The following is a 19,837-nucleotide window of genomic DNA, read 5'->3' as shown; positions in this document are numbered from 1 at the left end:
AACCGTGAGATCATGACCTGAGCCGATAGATATCTAGAGTCAGACGCTTAACTGGCTGAGTCCCCCAGGCACCCCTGCGTCGAGTTTTTAATCAGAGTAAACAATTTATACGTGTAAAATGCCTACTACCGGGGCAGACCCGTTTGTATTGCTCAGTAAAAAAATGGTCATCGTCTGTCCTTCCTCGGTTGAGCACGTGCTCAACGAGATGTCTGGGGAGAAGCCCGTTCCTAATATTGTGTATGTGATGCAGACAGACAGAGCAAGTGGATATCTTCCTTTCTCTGGTTGTAGTTCTGTTCATTTGCCTCGTTTTCCTCTTAGCTCCTTGTCTTTCCTCCTTTACGTCCTCCCCCACCATGAGACGACAGTGGTATAAGAATCTCTGAATGCTTCTCAGATTTGATTTGATCGTATTTGATTTGTACACACGTGCACACACGCACACACACACGTGCACATGCACACACATGAACACACATGTCAGGCTGCCTCTCACTTACCAAGGGAGAGGCCCCATCTTTTGGTTTTCATTCACTGTGAGTGATAGTGAAATCTTGTAAGCAGATTCTTGGTGGCTTCACAAATGATTTTTTATTAGATTTCTGATTTGTGGCCAAGGAAATTCTCTTTTATTAGAAGAAATGAAATGGAGACATAGACATTCTCCCGAGACATTGGTGTCGTCATATTTATAGTTGGAAGGAACTTTAGAGAGCATATAGCCTCATACTTTTTCATAGGTGAGAGACTAAAGCCCAGAGAGGGTACGTGACTCGATTGAAGTCACACAGTGACGGCTGGATTGGGAGGCAGAGGACCCTCCACGCTTGAGCTATGGTGTCGGGCAGAGTTCTCGGTGTTCACCTACCTTTAGCTATGTTCCTGTGGCCTCTCAAGTGAAGGTCACTTGGTTCCTATCCAAGTACTAACCAGGCCCGACCCTGGTAGGTCACTTGGTTCCTAATGGCATGTTTGCTTCATATTAGTTCTGGAGTCAGATGGATGCAATTCAAACCCTGTCTCCACCAGATACTCGCTTTGTAACCTTGGGCAAGAAACTTTCCTTTTTTTTTTTTTTTTTTAATTTTTTTAAATGTTTATTTATTTTTGAGAGAGAGAGAGAGAGAGACAGAGCATGAGCGGGGGAGGAGCAGAGAGAGAGGGAGACACACAGAATCCAAAACAGGCTCCAGGCTCCGAGCTGTCAGCACAGAGCCCGACGTGGGGCTTGAACTCACAAACCGTGAGATCATGACCTGAGCCGAAGCCAGATGCTCAACTGACTGAGCCACGCAAGCGCCCCAAGAAACTTTACTTTTTTAAGTCTCATTTTAGAACCTAACAAGGATAATATTTATTTTAGGGTTTTTGTTTTAGAATTGAATGAGAGAGTTCCCTCATTTATTCCTGAACTATTGATTATACAATGCTATGCTGGGATCTGTGCTGGTAGGACAGTCCTTAGTAAGGACTCAGTAGTGAGAACGGGGCTTGGTCCCTGCATCCCAGAATTTTTGTTCCTGGAGAATGCTTATAGAGAGCAGGTATGGAGGTTTTTAGTAATGGTCCATTCTTTACCTAATCCCTGCTGATTGTGGATACCTTTCTACTGATGTAAGAGCAATTTTTTATGATTGCAGTTTAAATCTTTATAATATAATTAAAAATATGTAAGTGTAACATAAACATATGTGAAAAAAATGGAGTTGGCTTTTATTGCCACTTACATGGAAGTTGTTTCAAGGGATTTGAAGGAAAAGAAGTCATTTAATTTCAGTGGAATAAAGTCCTTCTGTGAGTTTATTGTTGTGCTGTTAAATGGTATGTAAAAATTGGTGATTTCTGACTTCAGTGTTGCCAGTTAGGGAAGCAGAGTTTCTCCTCATGATTGTGCGTGGTGGTTTTTGTCCCGTGCCATGAATTACGTACGTGTTACATACTTGAAAAGAGGGAAGAAGGAGGCTGCCCTAACAGCACAGCACTTTCTTTTTCTACCTTATAAAAATACTTTTAGTAAGAAACGTGACCTTTGTAACAGTTGGTAGGTGGACAGACTGCATTCTCCCGAGCATTTCTGCCTGCTGGGCCCATGGGGGTCTCGGTAAATACTTGTTGATGGAAAGGGGGGACTCCAGTGTTTGATGCCTCTGTAGGAGTATCTGTGAGGGACCTCCTCCCCCTGGGCGGTCTTTAGGCCCTGGTGTACATGGATTTATCTCTGTTAAACTTTTCTTCAACTGCAAGTTTCTACAGATACCGCCATTGAAAATCACTCCAGCTCGGGATGCTTAGAAAGAAAACAAAACCGGTTGGAGTGGAAAAGAAAACAGGCTGACAGCTAGTGTGCAGAGTTTCTGTGGTGCAGCCTTGGCGGGGCAAAGGATGCTGGAGGGAGGGCACTGGGTCGGGGTCCAGGGGCCACTCAGCAGCCTGCTCCAGGCTCCGAGCCACACAGTGTGGCGTGATAAGACTTCCCCCAATACAGTCCTCCCTCTCTGCTCTCCACCCGCCCCCCTTGGGAGGGACTGTTAGGTCCTGGAACTTGGGGAGGTGCCCTGAAGGGTCCCCGAGTTCCCCGTGATATATAGGCTTTGCGATACGGTAGAAAATCTTCTTTTTTGATGAGGATCCTCCTTTGTACCCTACAGTACAAGAATGCCGGAGTGATTGAGTTAGAAGCGTGTGTCAAGGCTGTGCGAGTCCTTGCCATTCAGAAGCGGAGCATGGATGCTTCAGAATTTCTCCAGAACGCGGTTTACATTAATCTTCGACAGGTGGGTGCACGTCCTCCCGACAGGCAGGTGCGGTGTGTGGAAGGGTTAGTGCAGCTCTCCTGGACCCCGTTGTGACCCTGCTGCTAGGACTCAGTGTGGTGTGAAGTCTGCAGCCAGAACTCGGTGTCCTAAATACTGCTTTACGTTATGATACTTTACTTTCAGGATTCTGATTTTTCTTTTCTTTTTCTTAAATTTTAGAGAGAGAGCACATGTGAGCAGGGGAGAGGGGTAGAGGGAGGGAGAGGGGGAGAGACAGGGAGGGAGGGAGAGGGGGAGAGAGAGAGGGAGGGAGGGAGAGGGGGAGAGAGAGGGAGGGAGGGAGAGGGGGAGAGAGAGAGGGAGGGAGGGAGAGGGGGAGAGAGAGAGGGAGGGAGGGAGAGGGGGAGAGAGAGGGAGGGAGGGAGAGGGGGAGAGAGAGGGAGGGAGGGAGAGGGGGAGAGAGAGGGAGGGAGGGAGAGGGGGAGAGAGAGAGGGAGGGAGGGAGAGGGGGAGAGAGAGAGAGAGGGAGAGAGAGGGAGGGAGGGAGAGAAGGAGAGAGAGGGAGGGAGGGAGAGGGGAGGAGAGAGGGAGAGAGAGGGAGAGAGAGGGAGGGAGGGAGAGAAGGAGAGAGAGGGAGGGAGGGAGGGAGAGAGAGAATACCAAGAGGGACCCACGCTCAGTGTGGAGCCCAATGTGGGGGTCAGTCCCATGACGTTAGCCAAAATCAAGAGTTGGACACTCAGTCGACTGAGCCACCCAGGTGCCCCCCACATTCAGAGTTTTCTGCCCTTCACAATTTTTCTTGAGTAGAGAGACCACTCTGTCTCTCGCCAGCTTCGTGACCTTGGTCCAGCTCTGCCCGTTGCTTCACTCTGGTCACTTGTGGCACGACTGCCATTTGTAACCCGGGCTGGGTCGTTAGGTTTCTAAAACACAAAGTCTGGGAAAGTTCTTTGGACAGCTCATGGTACACAGTAGGCACTCAAGAAATACCACTCAGTCTGCATCTGGATATGATTTTAATAAAACGAAGTCATTAGAACATTTAGTTGTAGGTTGCTAATGCAAAGTCACAAAGTTGGTAGTCTAGAAAGATTGGAGACATTTAGCTCATTTAACTTGGATTTGTATGGACGCGGCCACCCAGTCCCAAAGTGCAGCAGCTTCTATAAGGACCTATGGCTGGGAGTGGGACACAGGTAACTAGTGGCAAAGCTCTTTGCTGAGCACAGGCCGTGCTGGGCGGGGGAGGGGTGGGGAGAAGGCAGGTTCTGCCCTCCTCTAGCTGACAGCCTCATGGCAAAGGTGGACCTCCGGTGGTGGGGTGACTGAAAAACAGGGGACAAGGGAGTGTGGCAAATCGATTTGAGCTAGTTTGGTGCTGGTGGAGGGTGTGGGGTCAGGGGCCATCTGGGGCAGGGAGGTTCAAGCTGGGGCGGGAAAGCTGGATAGGAGATAGCCAGGAGAGGAGGAGGGGGGACCGAGCATTCCAGGAGGATGGCTCAGCAGGAGTGAGTCTGAAATCTGAGACGGCATTTTCCCTGGAAGGAACCAGGCCAGATGGAGACAGGCTGGAGAGGGAGCTTGAGGGAGGGGGTCCCAGTCAGAACTGGAGGTCTTTCTGGCCAGGTGAAGGGTTTGCAGTGTATTCTGCCAACAGTGGGTTTTATTTATTTAAAAAAAAAATTTTTTTTTAATGTTTATTTAGTTTTTGAGAGAGCCAGAGAGAGCAAGTGAGCAGGGGAGGGGCAGAAAGAGGGAGACGCAGAACTGGAAGCAGGTTCCAGGCTCCGAGCTGTCAGCACAGAGCTCGATGCGGGGCTCGAACTCACAAGCTGTGAGATCATGACCTGAGCCGAAGTCGGACACTCAACCGACCGAGCCACCCAGGCACCCCTAAAATTTTTTTTAATGTTTATTTATTTAGTATTGATTTATTTTTGAGAGAGAGAGACAGTGAAAGCATGAGTGGAGGAGGGGAAGAGAGAGAGGGAGACACAGAATCCGAAGCAGGCTCCAGGCACCGAGCTGTCGGCACAGAGCTCGACGCGGGGCTCGATCCCATGAACGCGAGATCATGACCTGAGCCGAAGTCGGACGCTCATCCGACTGAGCTTCCCACCCGCCCCTGACAGTGGGTTTTAAAGGAAAGGGCTTGGAGGCATGGGAATGACAGGATCCCCTTGTCTCAGGTGGGGAAGAGTGCTGTGGGCAGGCCTGGTGAGCAGTCCTGATGCTCCCAGCTGAGAGGCGGGACAGCCGACACGCGTGGGTGGTGAAAAGGGAGTGGTGAGGACTGCGTGAGGGTCGGCTGGACGCCACCCAGGCTGTGGCTGCGAGGTCGCGCTGTGCTCTGAGAGGGGGGCTGTGGAGGGTGCTTTGGAGCAGAGGTGACAGACCCGGCCGTGGGTGTGACGGGAAGCCTGTTAGATGTGTGGGCTGAGGCTCAGGCTAGGGGGAGGGGGAGGCTCGGGGGTGGGAGGGGGAGAGAGACTAGAATCAGTTTATGTTTTGAACAAGAATGGGCATCAGGGCTCTTTTTTTTATTTATTTATTTATTTTTAAAGTAGGCTCCACACCCAGTGTCAGGCTTGAACTCACGACCTTGAGATCAAGAGTCTCATGCTCTACCGACTGAGTCCCACAGGCACCCCGCGCAGTGATTTCTTAGCTCAGGCGTAGACGGAGGCTGCTGGAACAAGTAAGAAGCAGCAGCTGTAGGCCTGACACGGAAGGGAGAGACAGGAACAGAGGAGAGCCAGTAAACCCAGTACAGACAAACCAGAAGAAGAAAAATCCCACCACTTTGTTTGGGGCCATTTGGTGTCAGGGAAACGGCACCCCAGAGACTCTGAGCTGTTGAGTGGCAGTCGCTCCTGGCCCGAGGGATTTTGTTCCTGAGGGACCGCAGAGGGGAGACGCTCAGGAGGCAGGCCGGGGCCAGACCTTGTCGTGGGTCTGGAGTGAGTGTGGAGACACGGGCTCATCGGGGGGGTGGGGGCCCTCGTGGGAATTCACGCTGAGGAGTCGTGCAGGAGTGGAAGGCGGTCAGACAGCCTTGGGCTTGGTCCTGGCTTTGCCCCTGGTTCGCTGTGCAACCTTCCACAGAATCGCTCTGTTTCAGTATCTTCCTTTGTGACGCGACGGGGGAGCAGGCCCTCGCGGTGGTTGGGGGGCTCGGTGTAGAGTTGCTGTGCCGTGTCCGGGAGCATCGTGGTATGTGCCTTGCAGCCGCCCTGCTGCTGTCACCTCGGGGGGGGGGGACAGAGTGGAGGGTGGGCCGCGCTTTCCAGCGGTCACCAGAAGACCTGAAGCCATGGGACCGCGGGCTGGGTGCTGGGGGCAGGGTCGGGGGAGGCCCCCCCCGGAGGCCTTAACGCTCGCTCGCTGGGCCGGGCCGTGTGGCCGGAGCCGCCTCGTGGATGAATGCCGGCGATTCTGGCTTGCCGGGACGCCGTCTTTGCAGGTGGCCGTAGGAGTACACATCTTTCGTAAAATAAAGTGTTGTTGCTGACGATGCGTGGGAAGTTGCTGCTGGTGGAACGGCCCTCTGCCCCTTGGCTCGGTCCTCAGGGACAGCACCAGAGGTCAGCAGAGACACGTGGGTTGGGGTGAGTGCCGTGAGGTGCTCTGGGGCGCGGCCCTTTCAGTTTCCCCCGACACGACACTTTGCCACAGTTGACGCCTCTCCATGTGTGCTTGCCGGGGCAGCAAAATAATGAGCTCTGCTGGGACTTTAGAATAACAAGAAAAGAAAGGGTCCCGGGTTTTTCCGAAATGGAACAGGCTTTCGGTTCTTGATCACATGGGTGCCATTGTAGAACTGATGAGTTGTATTTATTCCTGGCGGTGGTTTTGGCCACTGTGGAAGGTTTGAAAGGAATGGAGGTAACGAGTCTCGTAGGTACTTTCTGCTTTAAGAAGCCCTGTGCAGACATAGAAACAGATAAGAAACATGCTTGAATCTAGTGGTGCTGGGGAGGGTTTCTGCAGGATTCCTCGTGTTTGGGTCCAGGGACGTGTCATTTCTTACGTTGTTTGTGAAAGGGGTTTGCGATAATTGTCCCATAGCGAATGGTAGCACACACTTCATGTAATGACTGTAAACTTGTGTCTTGGATGCGTGGGCGTCATAGGCAAATGGTAGCAGTCAGGGAAGGGCTGCCAGTCCTGGCACCCCAGACCTGGGTTCCTGCCGTTGTTTTCCTTGCCGCGGGACCCTGGACTAACGTGTGACCTCCCATAGCCTGTTTGCGAGTCTGTAGACGGGAAGGATACTGTTCGCTTCTTCCCGGGTTTGTTGTAAGTGTATATTACGTTACTGTAATACACGGCGAGTGCTTTCAACATACCGCTCGGCGCATAGAAAGCGTTCTGTATATGTGTCTGCCCCATCGGTCGTGGATCGGAGCAATAAAGGCAGCTCATGTTTGTTGAGGCTCTTTCCTAGGTGTGAATTTGTTACTAGTTCTCATAACCCTGGGTACTTAAGTGTAGTTATTCCTATTTATTCAAGAGGAGCCTCAGGCTAGAGAAGGGTTATGTAACGTGTCCAGAGTCAGATCCCAAGCTCAGCGGTGAAGGGGCCTCTGGAAAGCATGCTTGCTGACACTTTCCTTCACACGACCTTCCCTAGCAGAGGCCAGGTGCCGTGTTGCCATCTGCGAGCCCTAGAATATTTAGTGGGTGACAGGACAGACATGGTTGGGCTTACTGTACCGCTTGAGTGTAGAGTCTAGGGGGGGAAGCAGGCAGGAGACACACAAAATAAACGGCCACCGACCGTGAGCGGTTCTACAGCGGAAAAGGACGTGATTCATCATGCAGAGCTGGGCAATGTTCTCGCCAGGCTGCTCTGGTGGCGTTGATCCCAGCGACAGAAGTTCTGTTACCAGGCGGGGACAAGGGAGAGGGAGAGCATCCCTGTCATCAGGTAAACTGAAACTCCCTGAGTATACCTGAAACTAATTACGCAGCCAGCTCATTACGGGCCCTGAACTAGGCGTGAAGAGATGTTGACCGTGTCATCATAGCAACTTTGTGAAGTAGTTTACCGTAGCCAGTTGTAGGCAAGAGCAAGTTGAGGACACCAGTTGGCTGCGTGCCCGTGCCGGGATTGCCTCGTAAACACCACCACCGGTATTCAAACGTAGCTGGTTGTGACTCTGAAGTCTGAGGTCCGTGAACTGCATCGCGGAGCTTTCCCCGGACAACCCAGGTGGCTGAAATTAATTTCTTAATTAGTAGAAAATGGTGACAAGAAGAGAAAGTGGTAGTAAGAAATTGTTTGAGAAACTTGGAGAAAGCCCAGCAGCTTACCAGATTGGCGAGCCTACTGTGGGACCAGTGTGCAGTCATCCCAGCACTGATGCCTGCCATAGACCTGATGCTCGGGAATGATTCTGGGCCGCTTGAAGAACATTTTGGCTCATGATCCGCGACCGCTTTGTCTCTGGTTAGTTTTTTCCTCAGAGCCATTTGAATTTTGTGCAGGCTACTCCGTTCAGATAGAACAGCCTCTTTAAACGTCTGGCTGCAGTTCCTTAATGAAGCTGTTGCTAAGGAAACCCAGTAAAAGTGGGCAGATATGCACATGATAATTGTAACCTCAGAACTTTATGTCAAATTAAGCCCCAAATCAGAGGGATGGGGAGATTCAGGAGAGGCTTTTTAAGATAGAAGGGGAAAGTGTAGAGATACAGCCTAGGTGAGGCCGAGACGTGTCAGTCCTGGCCAGCAGGGCACCCGGCTTTCCGGATGGCGCGTGCGGGATTCACAGCTCTCGCAAGGAAAAGAAATGGTTGCGTGGGGAGGGAGGAAAGTCGAATTCCTTCCTGGAGAAGGGAAAGGTGAGAGGGAACGGAGAAATTTCTGATTGAACATGATACAGCACGGCGTTCTTGGATATGGCAGGGGGTTTTGTGGGCAGCAGGCATAGGAGGAAATGTCTTGGTGAGAAGTCAAGGCTGCAGAGAAGGGAGCAGAGCAGACGGGGGTGTGGGGGGGCCCTGCCGCCAACTGGGCTCCAGGGGAGGAGCCGCCCTCCAGGCCATGGGGTCGGCTTCACTCGTTGGCGTGGGAGCCCAGTGAAGTGAGGACACAGGGCGAGGGCTGACACCGGGGGAGAGTCAGAGACAGAGACGGTGCCTCGCACGCGGTTGCATTTAACTCGGGGGCACTGAGAATGGCGCTCCGAGGTAAGAAGGCTGTGGCAGAGTTTGCCGCATGGGGACGGGCCGGCAGCTGACACAGATCTTTGTGTCGTGGGCGCCGGGCTCTTGTAGCTGTCTCTTCCGCGTCAGCTGTCAGAATCTGTTGTCCGCTTTGAATCACGGTACACATGTTGTGGCCCGCGTTATGATTTACCTCCCCTGGTTTCATTTAACTGTGCACCCCTCACTTTCTCTTCGCCCTGCTTTTGTCTTTTTGTTGTTATTGTTGCTAAGTTGTGTTTAAAAAGTTGATTTAGTTTTTTTTGTTTTTTTTTTTTAGAATGGGGCAGAATGTAAGTAAATGCATAAACAGAATGGCTCTTCAAAATTCGAAGCTACTTGCCCTGGTAGTTGCTTAAAAATGGAGCCGCCATTAAAGTGCTAAATCTCTACTAAGAAAGTTTGGCAATGCCTGCGGAGTCCAGCGCAGGGACTGTCTTAGTCATCTCCGTGGTCGCTGGGCCATGCACGCTTGTCAGAGGGCAGGCCCCGCTAACGTCTGTTGGATGGCAGACGCGAGACAGCAGTGACGAATGCAGTGCTCGTGGGCGTTGGCACCCCTCTTCCAGTGGCAGTGACAGCAGTGACCACGTGCGGACGTGCATGGCATCATGCTGAGAGCTTTACGCGTGCTTCTGCCTTGAATCCTTAAAACCCTCCTGTGAGAAATTACTTTGTATTGTTAAGGTTTATTTATTTATTTTGAGAGAGAGAGAGAGAGAGAGCGCGCACATGCAAATGGGGAAGACGCAGAGACAGAGGAAGAGAGAATCTCAAGCAGGCTCCGTGCTGTCAACACAGAGCCCCACACAGGCTTCCATCTTGCGAACTGTGAGGTCGTGACCCGAGCCAAAATCAAGAGTCCGATGCCTAACTGACTAGCCACCCCAGATGCCCCTACTTTGTGTTTTTAATGTGTAATGCATTTTATTCTGAAAGATTTTAAACCTTTGGAAAAGTTATGAGAGTCGTACAATGAACGCTTACGTACTTCTCACCTAAAAGGATAGTATTGGTCTTTGTGTGTCTGGCTGGGTCCCTGAGCATAACGTGTTCAAGGTTCATCCATGTTGTAGCAGGAACCTGTGCTTCCTTCTTGTTTCAGGGCTGGATAGTCTCCCACAGTGTGGATAGGCCCCATTTTGATTATTCATTCATCAGTCGATGGAAATTGGGTTGTTTCCATCTTTGGCTGTTATGAAGAATGCTGCTATGAACACTGATGTGCAAGTTTTCATGAGGACATGTGCCTTCAGTTCCGTTGGGTGTATATGCCAAGGAGGAGTTGCTGGGTCATCCAGCGACTCTGTGTTTAACCTTCTGAGGAATCACCAGACAGTTTTCCAAAGCAGCTGCCCCATTGTACGTGTCCACCGGCATTGTCTTCACATCCGTGCTGATGCTTGTTATTGTCCATTTTTTGGTTATAACCGTCCTGCTGGGTGTGTAGTGTTGTGTCATTGGTTTGCATTTCCCTGATGGCTAATGACGTTGAGCATCTTTTCGTGTACTGATGGGCTGTTTGTATGTGTGCGTAAATTCTTTGCCAGTTTTTGGGAAATTGGGTTTTGTTTTCTTTTTATTATTCACTTGTAAGAGCTCGTTCTATATCCTGGATACTAGTCTCTTATCAGATAGACACTTTGCACAAGTCTTCTCCCTTGCTGTGGATTGTCATTTCACTTTGCTGATGATGTCCTTTGCAGGATGGATGTTAATTTTAATGAAGTCAGTTTACCTGTTGCTTGTTTTGTCACTCATGCTCTTGGTGTTGCGTCTAGGAAAACGTAGCCTGATCCAATGTCACACAGATTTACTGTTTCCTTCTGGGAAGTTTATGGGTTTAGTTTTTACATTTAGGTCGGTGAGTCCATTTTGAGTTAATTTTGATGGTACACAGTTGGGCTCAGACTCCTTCTGTGGCAGGTAGACACCCAGTTGTCCCAGCGCCCTCTGTGGACTACACATCCTTCTCCCACTGATTGGTCTTGGCCCCTTGTGGAAAAATGACTGTAAGTGTGAGGTTTTTTCTGGATTTTAGATTCTATTCTACTGATTTATATGTCCATCTGTACCAGTGCCATACTGACTTGATCACAGTAGCTGTGTAGTAAGTTTTGAAGTTGGGAAGTGTGAGTCCTCTATCTTTGCTCTTCCTTTTCAAGATTGTTTCAGCTATTCTGGGTCCCTCGAACTTCTGTGTGAATTTTGGGGTCAGCGTGCCAGTTTCTCCAATGAAGCCAGCTGGCATTTTGATAGGGATCGGGATGAATCTGTAGATCACTTCGGGGAGTTTTGACGTCTTTATATTGCCTTCCATCCCATGAACATGAGGTGTCTTCCATATGTTTAGGTCTTTAAAAATTTCTTTCAGTGGTATTTTGTTGTTTTCAGTGTACAGGTCTTATGCATTTTCGTTAAATTTATTTCATTATTTTATTCTTTTCAATGCTATTGTAAATGGAAAAGCTGAGCTTCCTGAGGGCATTTATCTGTGTATTCCTAGGATTTTATTCACAGTAAGTGCCAGATCTATATTTGTTAAATGAATCTATTCGCAATTGCCTCTTTCCCCCCATTTTATAAACGAGAAACCCAGACTCAGGCTAAGCTACCCGAGCACATAATGTGATGGCGAGAAATCAGACCCTTGGGTGGGGCACTGTGTGGGTCCTACTGGGAGCGTATTCAGGATGGATTCACCTTAATCCTTTGGGTGAATTTAGTCAGATGCTTTGAGTCAGATGCATAGAGTAGCTTAGGGCTATCTGTTCCAAAATAAATTTCTGGTAAGAGTGCTGTACTTGAAACCTGATTCGTATGTCTTTGAAGAGGGTCATGTTCGGGAGCTTGACTGATTAGCACTTGTGTTTATTAAACACCTCCAGGTGTAAATGATCGAACGGCACTTGTGAGAACGAGGGCTCTCTCCCCCATGGCCGTGTTGGTTGGCTGCAGTTGTAGGCACAGCCAATTTGATATTTTCTAATATGCTCGTCATGGCCTGCTGAGGTGAGCTTACTAAATATTTTGCCAGTCATCTGTTGAAACAGAGCCACGAGCGCTGACTACGGCTCAATGGGTAGAAGTCACATAAAGAATGAGATCTGGGTTCCTCCCACGAAAGCCTTTTTCTGAGAGCTGACCCTGGGTCCGTGTCAAAGAGGGTGACCATGGAGTCCACTGTGTGATTGAGATTTACGTGGTACGGTACTCCTGCGCGGGAGTCCAGGGTTCTACAGAATTTGAATTCTAGGCCAGAGGATTAGCAAGCGGGGAGCCCCAAGGTGGGAGGGAGGGTGGGCGCTTAGAGTCTGAGGCACACAGAGCCGGCCGGACAGGCGTGCGGGAGGCGCATGGGGGAGGTGACAGGAAGCCGACCGCCACAGGCTTTGTGGGCTGTGTGCAGCCTCCCATGTACAGCCTGAGGACTTTAAGCCAGGGCCTACTGTGCTGTGAAGGATCATTCTTTGCATGTAGAATGCTTGGAAACCTGTGGAAGGCTGGGCAGGGGGTGACGGGGTGACTTAGAGGAGGTGGCTTTGAGGTTTGGCTGTCAAGTGGGGCTTCATCCTAGCTCAGCCACCTAGGAGCTGTGTGACCTGGACGGCTCACTTGAGGAAACAGAATTTCTCTAATCGGTTGGACTGCTAACGCCTTGACGCCCCGGGCCTGTCGTGAAGTGTCGGCGAGCTGACGCGTGTGCAGTGCACGGCACGGTGCCCGTTTCAGGCTGCGTGTTGGCGAACGACTGTCAGGGGAGGTACGATTGATAGGAAGTGGTCCCTGATCACAGGCTGTGAGGGAGCTGGGGGTGCGAGGACGATGCTGAGCTCTGGGCGGGGGGGGGGGGGTGGGGAGGTGTGTGTGCCAGTGGGGGCAGGTGGCCAGGGGCCCCAAGGAGGACAGCTGTGGGAGGAGGACCGTGGGGACGGCTCTGCGCCAGTGGAGGTTGAAGCGCCTTTGGAGCATCCCAGTCAGGTGGCACGAGTGAGCCGGATTGCGTGGCTGTGGCGCTCACCAAGGACGCCTGTCCCCGAGCTGAGCGTTTTCATAAAATCCTTCGTCCCTGAGGACCCCGCCATGTTGCTCGCTGAACGTGAAGACGTACTTTATAATATGAGTGAATTAGTATTATCATTTCTGTCATTGAAACTCCAGTCTTTTTTTTTTAAATATAATTTATTGTCAAATTGGTTTCCATGCAACACCCAGTGCTCATCCCAACAAGCGCCCTCCTCAATGCCCATCCCCCACTTTCCCCTCTCCCTCCTCCCCATCCACCCTCTCAGTTTGTTCTCAGTATCCATGAGGCTCTTGTGGTTTGCCTCCCTCCCTCTCTGTAACTTTCTTTTTTCCCTTCCCCTCCCCCATGGTCTTCTGTTCAGTTTCTCAAGTTCCACAAATGAGTGGAAACCTATGGTATCTGTCTTTCTCTGACTGACTTATTTCTCTCAGCATAATACCTTCTAGGTCCATCCATATTGTTGCAGTGGCACAATCCCATCTCTTTTTTATGGTCGAGTAATATTCCGTTGTGTATGTGCGTGTATATGTCCGTATCTTCCTTACCCACCATCCACACACTGTGCTTATCCACGAGTGTCTATCAGTGGACCCTTAGGTTGTGTCCATCTCTTGGCTACTATAAATAGTGCTACAATAAGTAGAGGGGTGCATCTATCTTTATTTTTTTACTTTTTATTTATTTTTTATTTTTTTGTTGCATCTATCTTTAAATTAATGTTTTTGTTTTCTTTGGATAAAAGCCAGGGGTGGAACTATTTGATCATATGGTATTTCTATTTTTAATTAAAAAAAAAATGTTTATTTTTGAGAGAGAGAGCGCACGCGTGCATGAGCAGGGGAAGGGCAGAGAGGGGGGAAGGAGGATCTGAAGCCAGGCTCCATGCTGTCAGCACGGAGCCCGATGAGGGGCTCAAACTCACCAACCGCGAGATCCTGACCTGAGCCAAAGTTGGACGCTTAACCGACTGAGCCACCCAGGCGCCCCTGTTTTAAGTCTTTGAGGAGTCTCCATGCTGTTTTCCACAGTGGCTGCACCCGTTTCCAATCCCACCAAGAGTGCACAAGGGTTTCTTTTTGTTGACAGTCTTGCCAACGGTTGTCATTTTTTGTCTTTTTGATTTTAGCCGCTCTGACAGGTGTGAGGTGATATTTCGTTGTGGGTCTGGTTTGCATTTCCCTGATACTGAGTGATGTTGAGCATTTTTTCATGTGTCTATGGCAGGCCTTAACTATCTATTTTTATTTTATTTTAGTTGCTTTAAAGTTCATTTATTTATTTTTGAGAGAGAGAGCGAGTACGTGAGTGAGTGGCAGAGAGAGAGGGAGAGAGAGAGAATCCCCAGCAGGCTCCACACTGTCTGCACAGAGCCAGGTATGGGGCTCAGTCTCATGAACTGTGAGATCATGACCTGAGCCAAAATCAAGAGTCGGATGCTTAACCGACTGAGCCACCTGGGCGGCCCCTTAATTATTTAAAAAAAAAAAAATTTTTTTTTTAATGTTTATTTATTTTTGAGACAGAGAGAGACAGAGCATGAACGGGGGAGGGTCAGAGAGAGAGGGAGACACAGAATCTGAAGTAGGCTCCAGGCTCTGAGCTGTCAGCACGGAACCCGACACGGGGCTCGAACTCATGGACCGTGACATCATGACCTGAGCCGATGTCGGACGCTTAACCGACTGAGCCACCCAGGCGCCCCATCCCTTAATTATTTTTTAATTAAAAAATGTCCGTTAATAGTTAAAGAAAAATTCAGATATGTATGTTTAGAGGAAAACTAGTGTATTTACTGTTTGGGCAATATCGTGGTGTAGAAACTCTCAAAAGCCCTCTTTGCATGTGTTTTTTAAATATGCTGATTAAGAGATAAAACTTTTCGGGGCACCTGGGTGGCTCAGTCAGTTGAGCGTCCAACTTCGGCTCAGGTCAGGATCTCGCAGTTCGTGAGTTTGAGCCCCATATCGGGCTCACTGCTGTCAGGCTCTCAGTGCAGAGCCCGCTTCAGATCCTCTGTCCCCTTCTCTCTGTCCCTCCCCCACTTGCGCTCTGCCCCAATTAAATAAATATTAGAAAAAAAAAAGGTAAAGTTCTCCCCCCATCTTTTCAAGATGCATAGCAAAAAAAGTAAGGGGGAAATCCTTTGGGGCCAAAACAACTACAAAGCATGAATTTTGGAAGGTAAGTGAGTCTCAGAAGGCAGCAAATGCCACCTACCTCTGGGAACATGGTTTCAACAGCCCGTGTAGGAGGGACAGGAGGTGAGCCTCAGGGCGGCCCCCATTGGGAATCAGGTGGCAGACCCATCTGTAAAGCCAAGACCTTCCCTGAGCTATGTTTAATGAAAGGGAGACCTAGAAGAAAAAATCCCACTCCTCAAAGCAAGAAAATAAGGAAACTCTGAATCTTGTTTGAAGGGAAGAAACAACCCAACCTGAGGATTTAGTTTCAAGTTGTCCTGGCATGGGAGTGACCATAAACTCTTGGCAGAAATATATAAATCCTCCTGGAATGAGAAATTGTGTTTTGAATGAATCAATGAGCAGTTGATACAAAAAGGTCCTCATATGGTTCTGAATCAGGATGTCGGAGCCCAAATATATCAACGTTGCCTTCCTCCCAAAGTTTCAGTTAAATATCCAAAAAGATTTTTTAGAGGAAAAAGCTATCTTCATGATTATATTCAGAGGTGAATATGAAACAGTCTTCTCTTTTATGGAGCTTACATTTTATTTGAGGAGACAAATCTGTGTTTTATGAGCTTGGTGGAGGGAGGTGTTTATTACAGTCAGGAGATAATATTGAGAAAGTGATGATGGGTGGGTGACAGTTTGGTTGTATATGGACTTATGTGGCTGGCTTTTAATTCCGGGCTCCATGACCTGTCATTGGAAGGGATAGATTTTATGGTGGATATACTTCAACTCAGGACTCTTCAGAATTAAAGAATGGATGCTGAGAAAGACATAGTCAGAGTTTGTCCAGTTACGCATAAGCTTGCTCGGTCACCAAACCCAAAGTTGGTAAAGGCAGGCAGTACTTCTTGAGGCCAGGTGACTTGGTTTTTAAGGTTATCTAAGAATGAAATCAAGGGAACTGAGATGAGCAAAGTCAAGTGCTCCAGCACTTTTGGGTAGCGTCCTTACCAAGGGTTGATAGTCTATAAAGTTTCATCTCTCTTTAATGTTTGTCAAGGTGTTAGGCACATGGTGTATGCACCTGCTCTAGGAGCCTTTTAGGTACCTGCCTAACAGTGCTGGGCACAGTTGCCCCAGTACCACCCCTCCCTCCATCCCTCTTCTTCTCCTCGGGAACTGGGAACTCAGGAGATTGATTTCTTGTTGGCTTGTCTGTTTCCTCCATGACCTTGTCAACCATCGAGGGACCAGGGCTTATGTAACTTTGTTTTGTTTTGTTTTTAATCCTTTCCCTTTGAATGATTAAAACCAAAAATGGATCCAGTTACTTTAGCAGATGCTTTTTAAAGAAAGGTCCTTGGTACAAACCTCGTAACCCTGCCTGGGATGCAGGGAAGAAAGTTACGTTCTTTCCTTTCCAAACTGTTTTGACACGTATGTATGGAAATTTTGTGTAATTTTGAAGATATATTTTCTCTCTGTATAATTATGGCTAGAAATAAATGTGGATGGAAACAGAATGTGTTTTCCACACTTCAGAATGTACGGTCCCCGCGGTTTTCTGCCCTGCTATGTCACAGTCATCGCTGGTAGAGCCATCACTGGGTTGTCTCACGGCGACTGCCGCTGCCTTATTCGTCAGGTCCCCGCAGGTTCCCATGTTTGAGAAGGCTGATGGCCGTTGAGGCATTTTCTGGAACATCTCTGGCTGGCTAATTTTGAGTTAACACCAGTGACATCAAAGGCGTTAATTAGTTAACAATGGTATTTCCCATTTCCTGCACACTCACTAGGAGTTTTAAGCCTGTGCTGACCACACACAGTATTTCATTTAGTCTTCCCAATGGTCATGAATGGATTTTATTACCTGCGTTAATAAGGAAAGCGCCAGAGTTAGTGATGTGCATGCACATCTGGAACTGGCACTTGGGTCTTTTTGATTCCTGTGCCTATCCCATCCTTCCAGACAGCCAGCTTCCTGTTTGTTAATAGCACAGCTTTGTTTCCAGTGGATAAAACGGGTGTGGACGTGCTTTCAAGTTGGGGAGGGAATGGTTAAGTTAGCATTGGAATTCCTCAGAGCCCGTCCTATGAGTAAAGCTACTTGTCTTGAGTAATCTTTCAGTTACTTTCCATTGGAACTTCATGCAAATGTCTGGGCCCTGTGGGCTCAGCTGTCATGGCCATGCAGCCTATTGAAAAACTAGAGCAAGATGTGTTGATTGATACTCCCTAAAAGAGCAGCAGATCTGAAATGAATTTGGGAATTTGATTTCACATCAAAATTTGGTGAAGCTTGTGGCCTAAAATTTTGCCTGGGACTCTTTTATATTCCCCAGATTCTTGTGCTGTGGATGTCTCTGCTGACCTAACATGGCTTTTCACAGGTCCCATGGGCAATGAGGGGCTTTTCAGTCAAGTGTTTTCCGGGGGCTCTGAAGCAGTTGTGCCCAAGATTTTCTGGGGCTTGAAGTGATTGTAGTTCTATTTATAGTGTTTATCATTTGGTTTCTTATTATGTTCAAATGATGTAAAGAATCAAAGAGTATATTACCAATGAGAGTATTCCAGTGTTTCATCTTTAAATGTTTTTTTAATGTTTATTTATTTTGAGGGACAGAGAGTATGAGTGTGCAGGGGAGGGGCACAGAGAGAGGGAGAGAGAAACCCAGGCAGGCTCCATGCTGTTGCGTAGAGCCCCATGTGGGGCTCTATGCCGCAAACCATGAGGTCATGATCTGAGCTGAAATCTAGAGCCAGTGGCTCAACCAACTGAGCCACCCAGGTGCCCCTGGTCTTTCATCCTTAATAGTGTCCATGAAAGAATCAGTGGGAACTCTGAGGGATTAGAGGCCACGGCTTCTCATCTTGCCTTGGCTGTCATCCTTATTTTAGATGGTGGCCTCGTTGAGCATACTGGCTATGACTACTAATAGTTTACATCCCCCAACATCTTTTACCGTATTTAAAACCAAAGGATACAGTTGATGGTCTGGGAGTTTACAGGTATGTGCTGAAAGCATTAAGTACTTCAGCCTCTCCTGTGTAGACCTCCTTAGTCTCCTGCCCATGATTGGACCTCACTGCGCTGGCATCTCTCTGCAGCTGGTACTGTATGCTAAGAGGGCAAAGACCTTGTCCTTTAAATCCACATCCCCATGGATCCTGTACCTAAGCATAAAGCTTCTACAAGAGAACATAGGGGAATATATCTGGGACTTTGGGGTAAGCAAAAGTCTCTTAGGCAAGGGCACAGAAAGCTTTAACCTTAAAAGAAAAATACATTGAGCTACTTTACAATTGATAAATTAATAAATTGAGCTCCTTCACAATTTCTGCTTATCAAAAGACTCCTTTTGTTTTTTTTTTTTTTTTTTTTTTTTTAAATTTTTTTTCAACGTTTTTTATTTATTTTTGGGACAGAGAGAGACAGAGCATGAACGGGGGAGGGGCAGAGAGAGAGGGAGACACAGAATCAGAAACAGGCTCCAGGCTCCGAGCCATCAGCCCAGAGCCTGACGCGGGGCTCGAACTCACGGACCGCGAGATCGTGACCTGGCTGAAGTCGGACGCTTAACCGACTGCGCCACCCAGGCGCCCCTCAAAAGACTCCTTTTGGAAAATAAATGTGCATCAGACTGGGAAAATAGAACATTGAGAATATATAAAGAATTCCTATGACTCAGCAATAAGACAAACGATATAACTTTAAAAAATGACCAGAAAATTTGAACAAATGCTTTATGATAGAAGATATAGAGGTGGCCAGTAATTGTATGGAAGCATGTCTAACACCATTAGTTATCAGGTAAATGCAAACTGAAGCCCCCAGAATGACTGAAATGGAAAAGACTGATAACATCAAGTGTTGGTGAACATGTGGGGCAACTGTAATCCACTTAGGTTACCAGTGTGAATGTGAAATGATGCTTCCACTTTAGAGTATATACCTCAACGTAACAAAGGCCATACGTGACAGGTCCACCGCAAATATCCTCTAAGATCAGGAATAAGACCAGGATGTCTACTATTGTCACCTTTTTCCACATAGTACTAGTAGTCCTAGCCACAGCAGTCAGACAAGAAAAAGAAATAAAAGGCATCCAAACTGGTAAGAAAAAAAAGAAAACTGTCACTACTTGCAGACGAGATGATACTATCTATAGAAAATCTTAAAGATGCCACCAAATATCTACTAGAATTAATAACTGAATTCAGGAAAGTTGTGGGACGTAAAGTCAATATAGAGAAATTTGTTGCGTATCTATACACTAATAATGAAATAACAGAAAGGAAAATTAAGAAAACAACCTCATTTACAATTACATCAAAAGAACAAAATTCCTAGGAATAAACTTAACCAAGGAGTTGAAAGACCTGTACTCTGAAACCTATAAGAAATTGGTGAATGAAATTGAGATGACATAAACAAATGGAAAGATATACCATGCTCATGGATTGGAAGAATTAACATTGTTAAAACTCCATACTACCCAGAAAAACGTACAGATTCAAAGCAATTCCCATGAAAATATCAATAGTATTTTTCAGAGAACTAGAACATAGAATCCTGAAATTTGTGTGGAACCACAAAAGACCCCAAATAGCCAAAGCAGTCTTGAGAAAGAAGAACAAAGCTGGAGGCATCACACTTCCTGAATTCAAACTATCCTAGAAAGCTATAGTGATCAAAACATTATG

General features: G+C 47.9%; 1 protein-coding gene across 6 annotated transcripts in view; it reads left to right on the top strand.

Moving 5' to 3' along the window:
* Window positions 1-19,837, top strand: part of TRAPPC9 (trafficking protein particle complex subunit 9) — a 572,152-nt gene that overhangs the window by 55,042 nt on the left and 497,273 nt on the right. For all 6 annotated transcript variants that reach the window (XM_058699183.1, XM_058699185.1, XM_058699186.1 and 3 more), the window contains one exon: window positions 2,652-2,777. In XM_058699183.1, coding sequence (XP_058555166.1) covers window positions 2,652-2,777 — 126 coding nt within the window. The remainder of the gene's footprint in view (window positions 1-2,651; window positions 2,778-19,837) is intronic.

The sequence above is a fragment of the Neofelis nebulosa genome, chromosome 14 (genome assembly GCF_028018385.1).
Source record: "Neofelis nebulosa isolate mNeoNeb1 chromosome 14, mNeoNeb1.pri, whole genome shotgun sequence".
Taxonomy (NCBI): Eukaryota; Metazoa; Chordata; class Mammalia; order Carnivora; family Felidae; genus Neofelis; species Neofelis nebulosa.
Note: the sequence above shows the minus strand (reverse complement) of the source record. Positions and strands in the feature narration are given on the sequence as shown.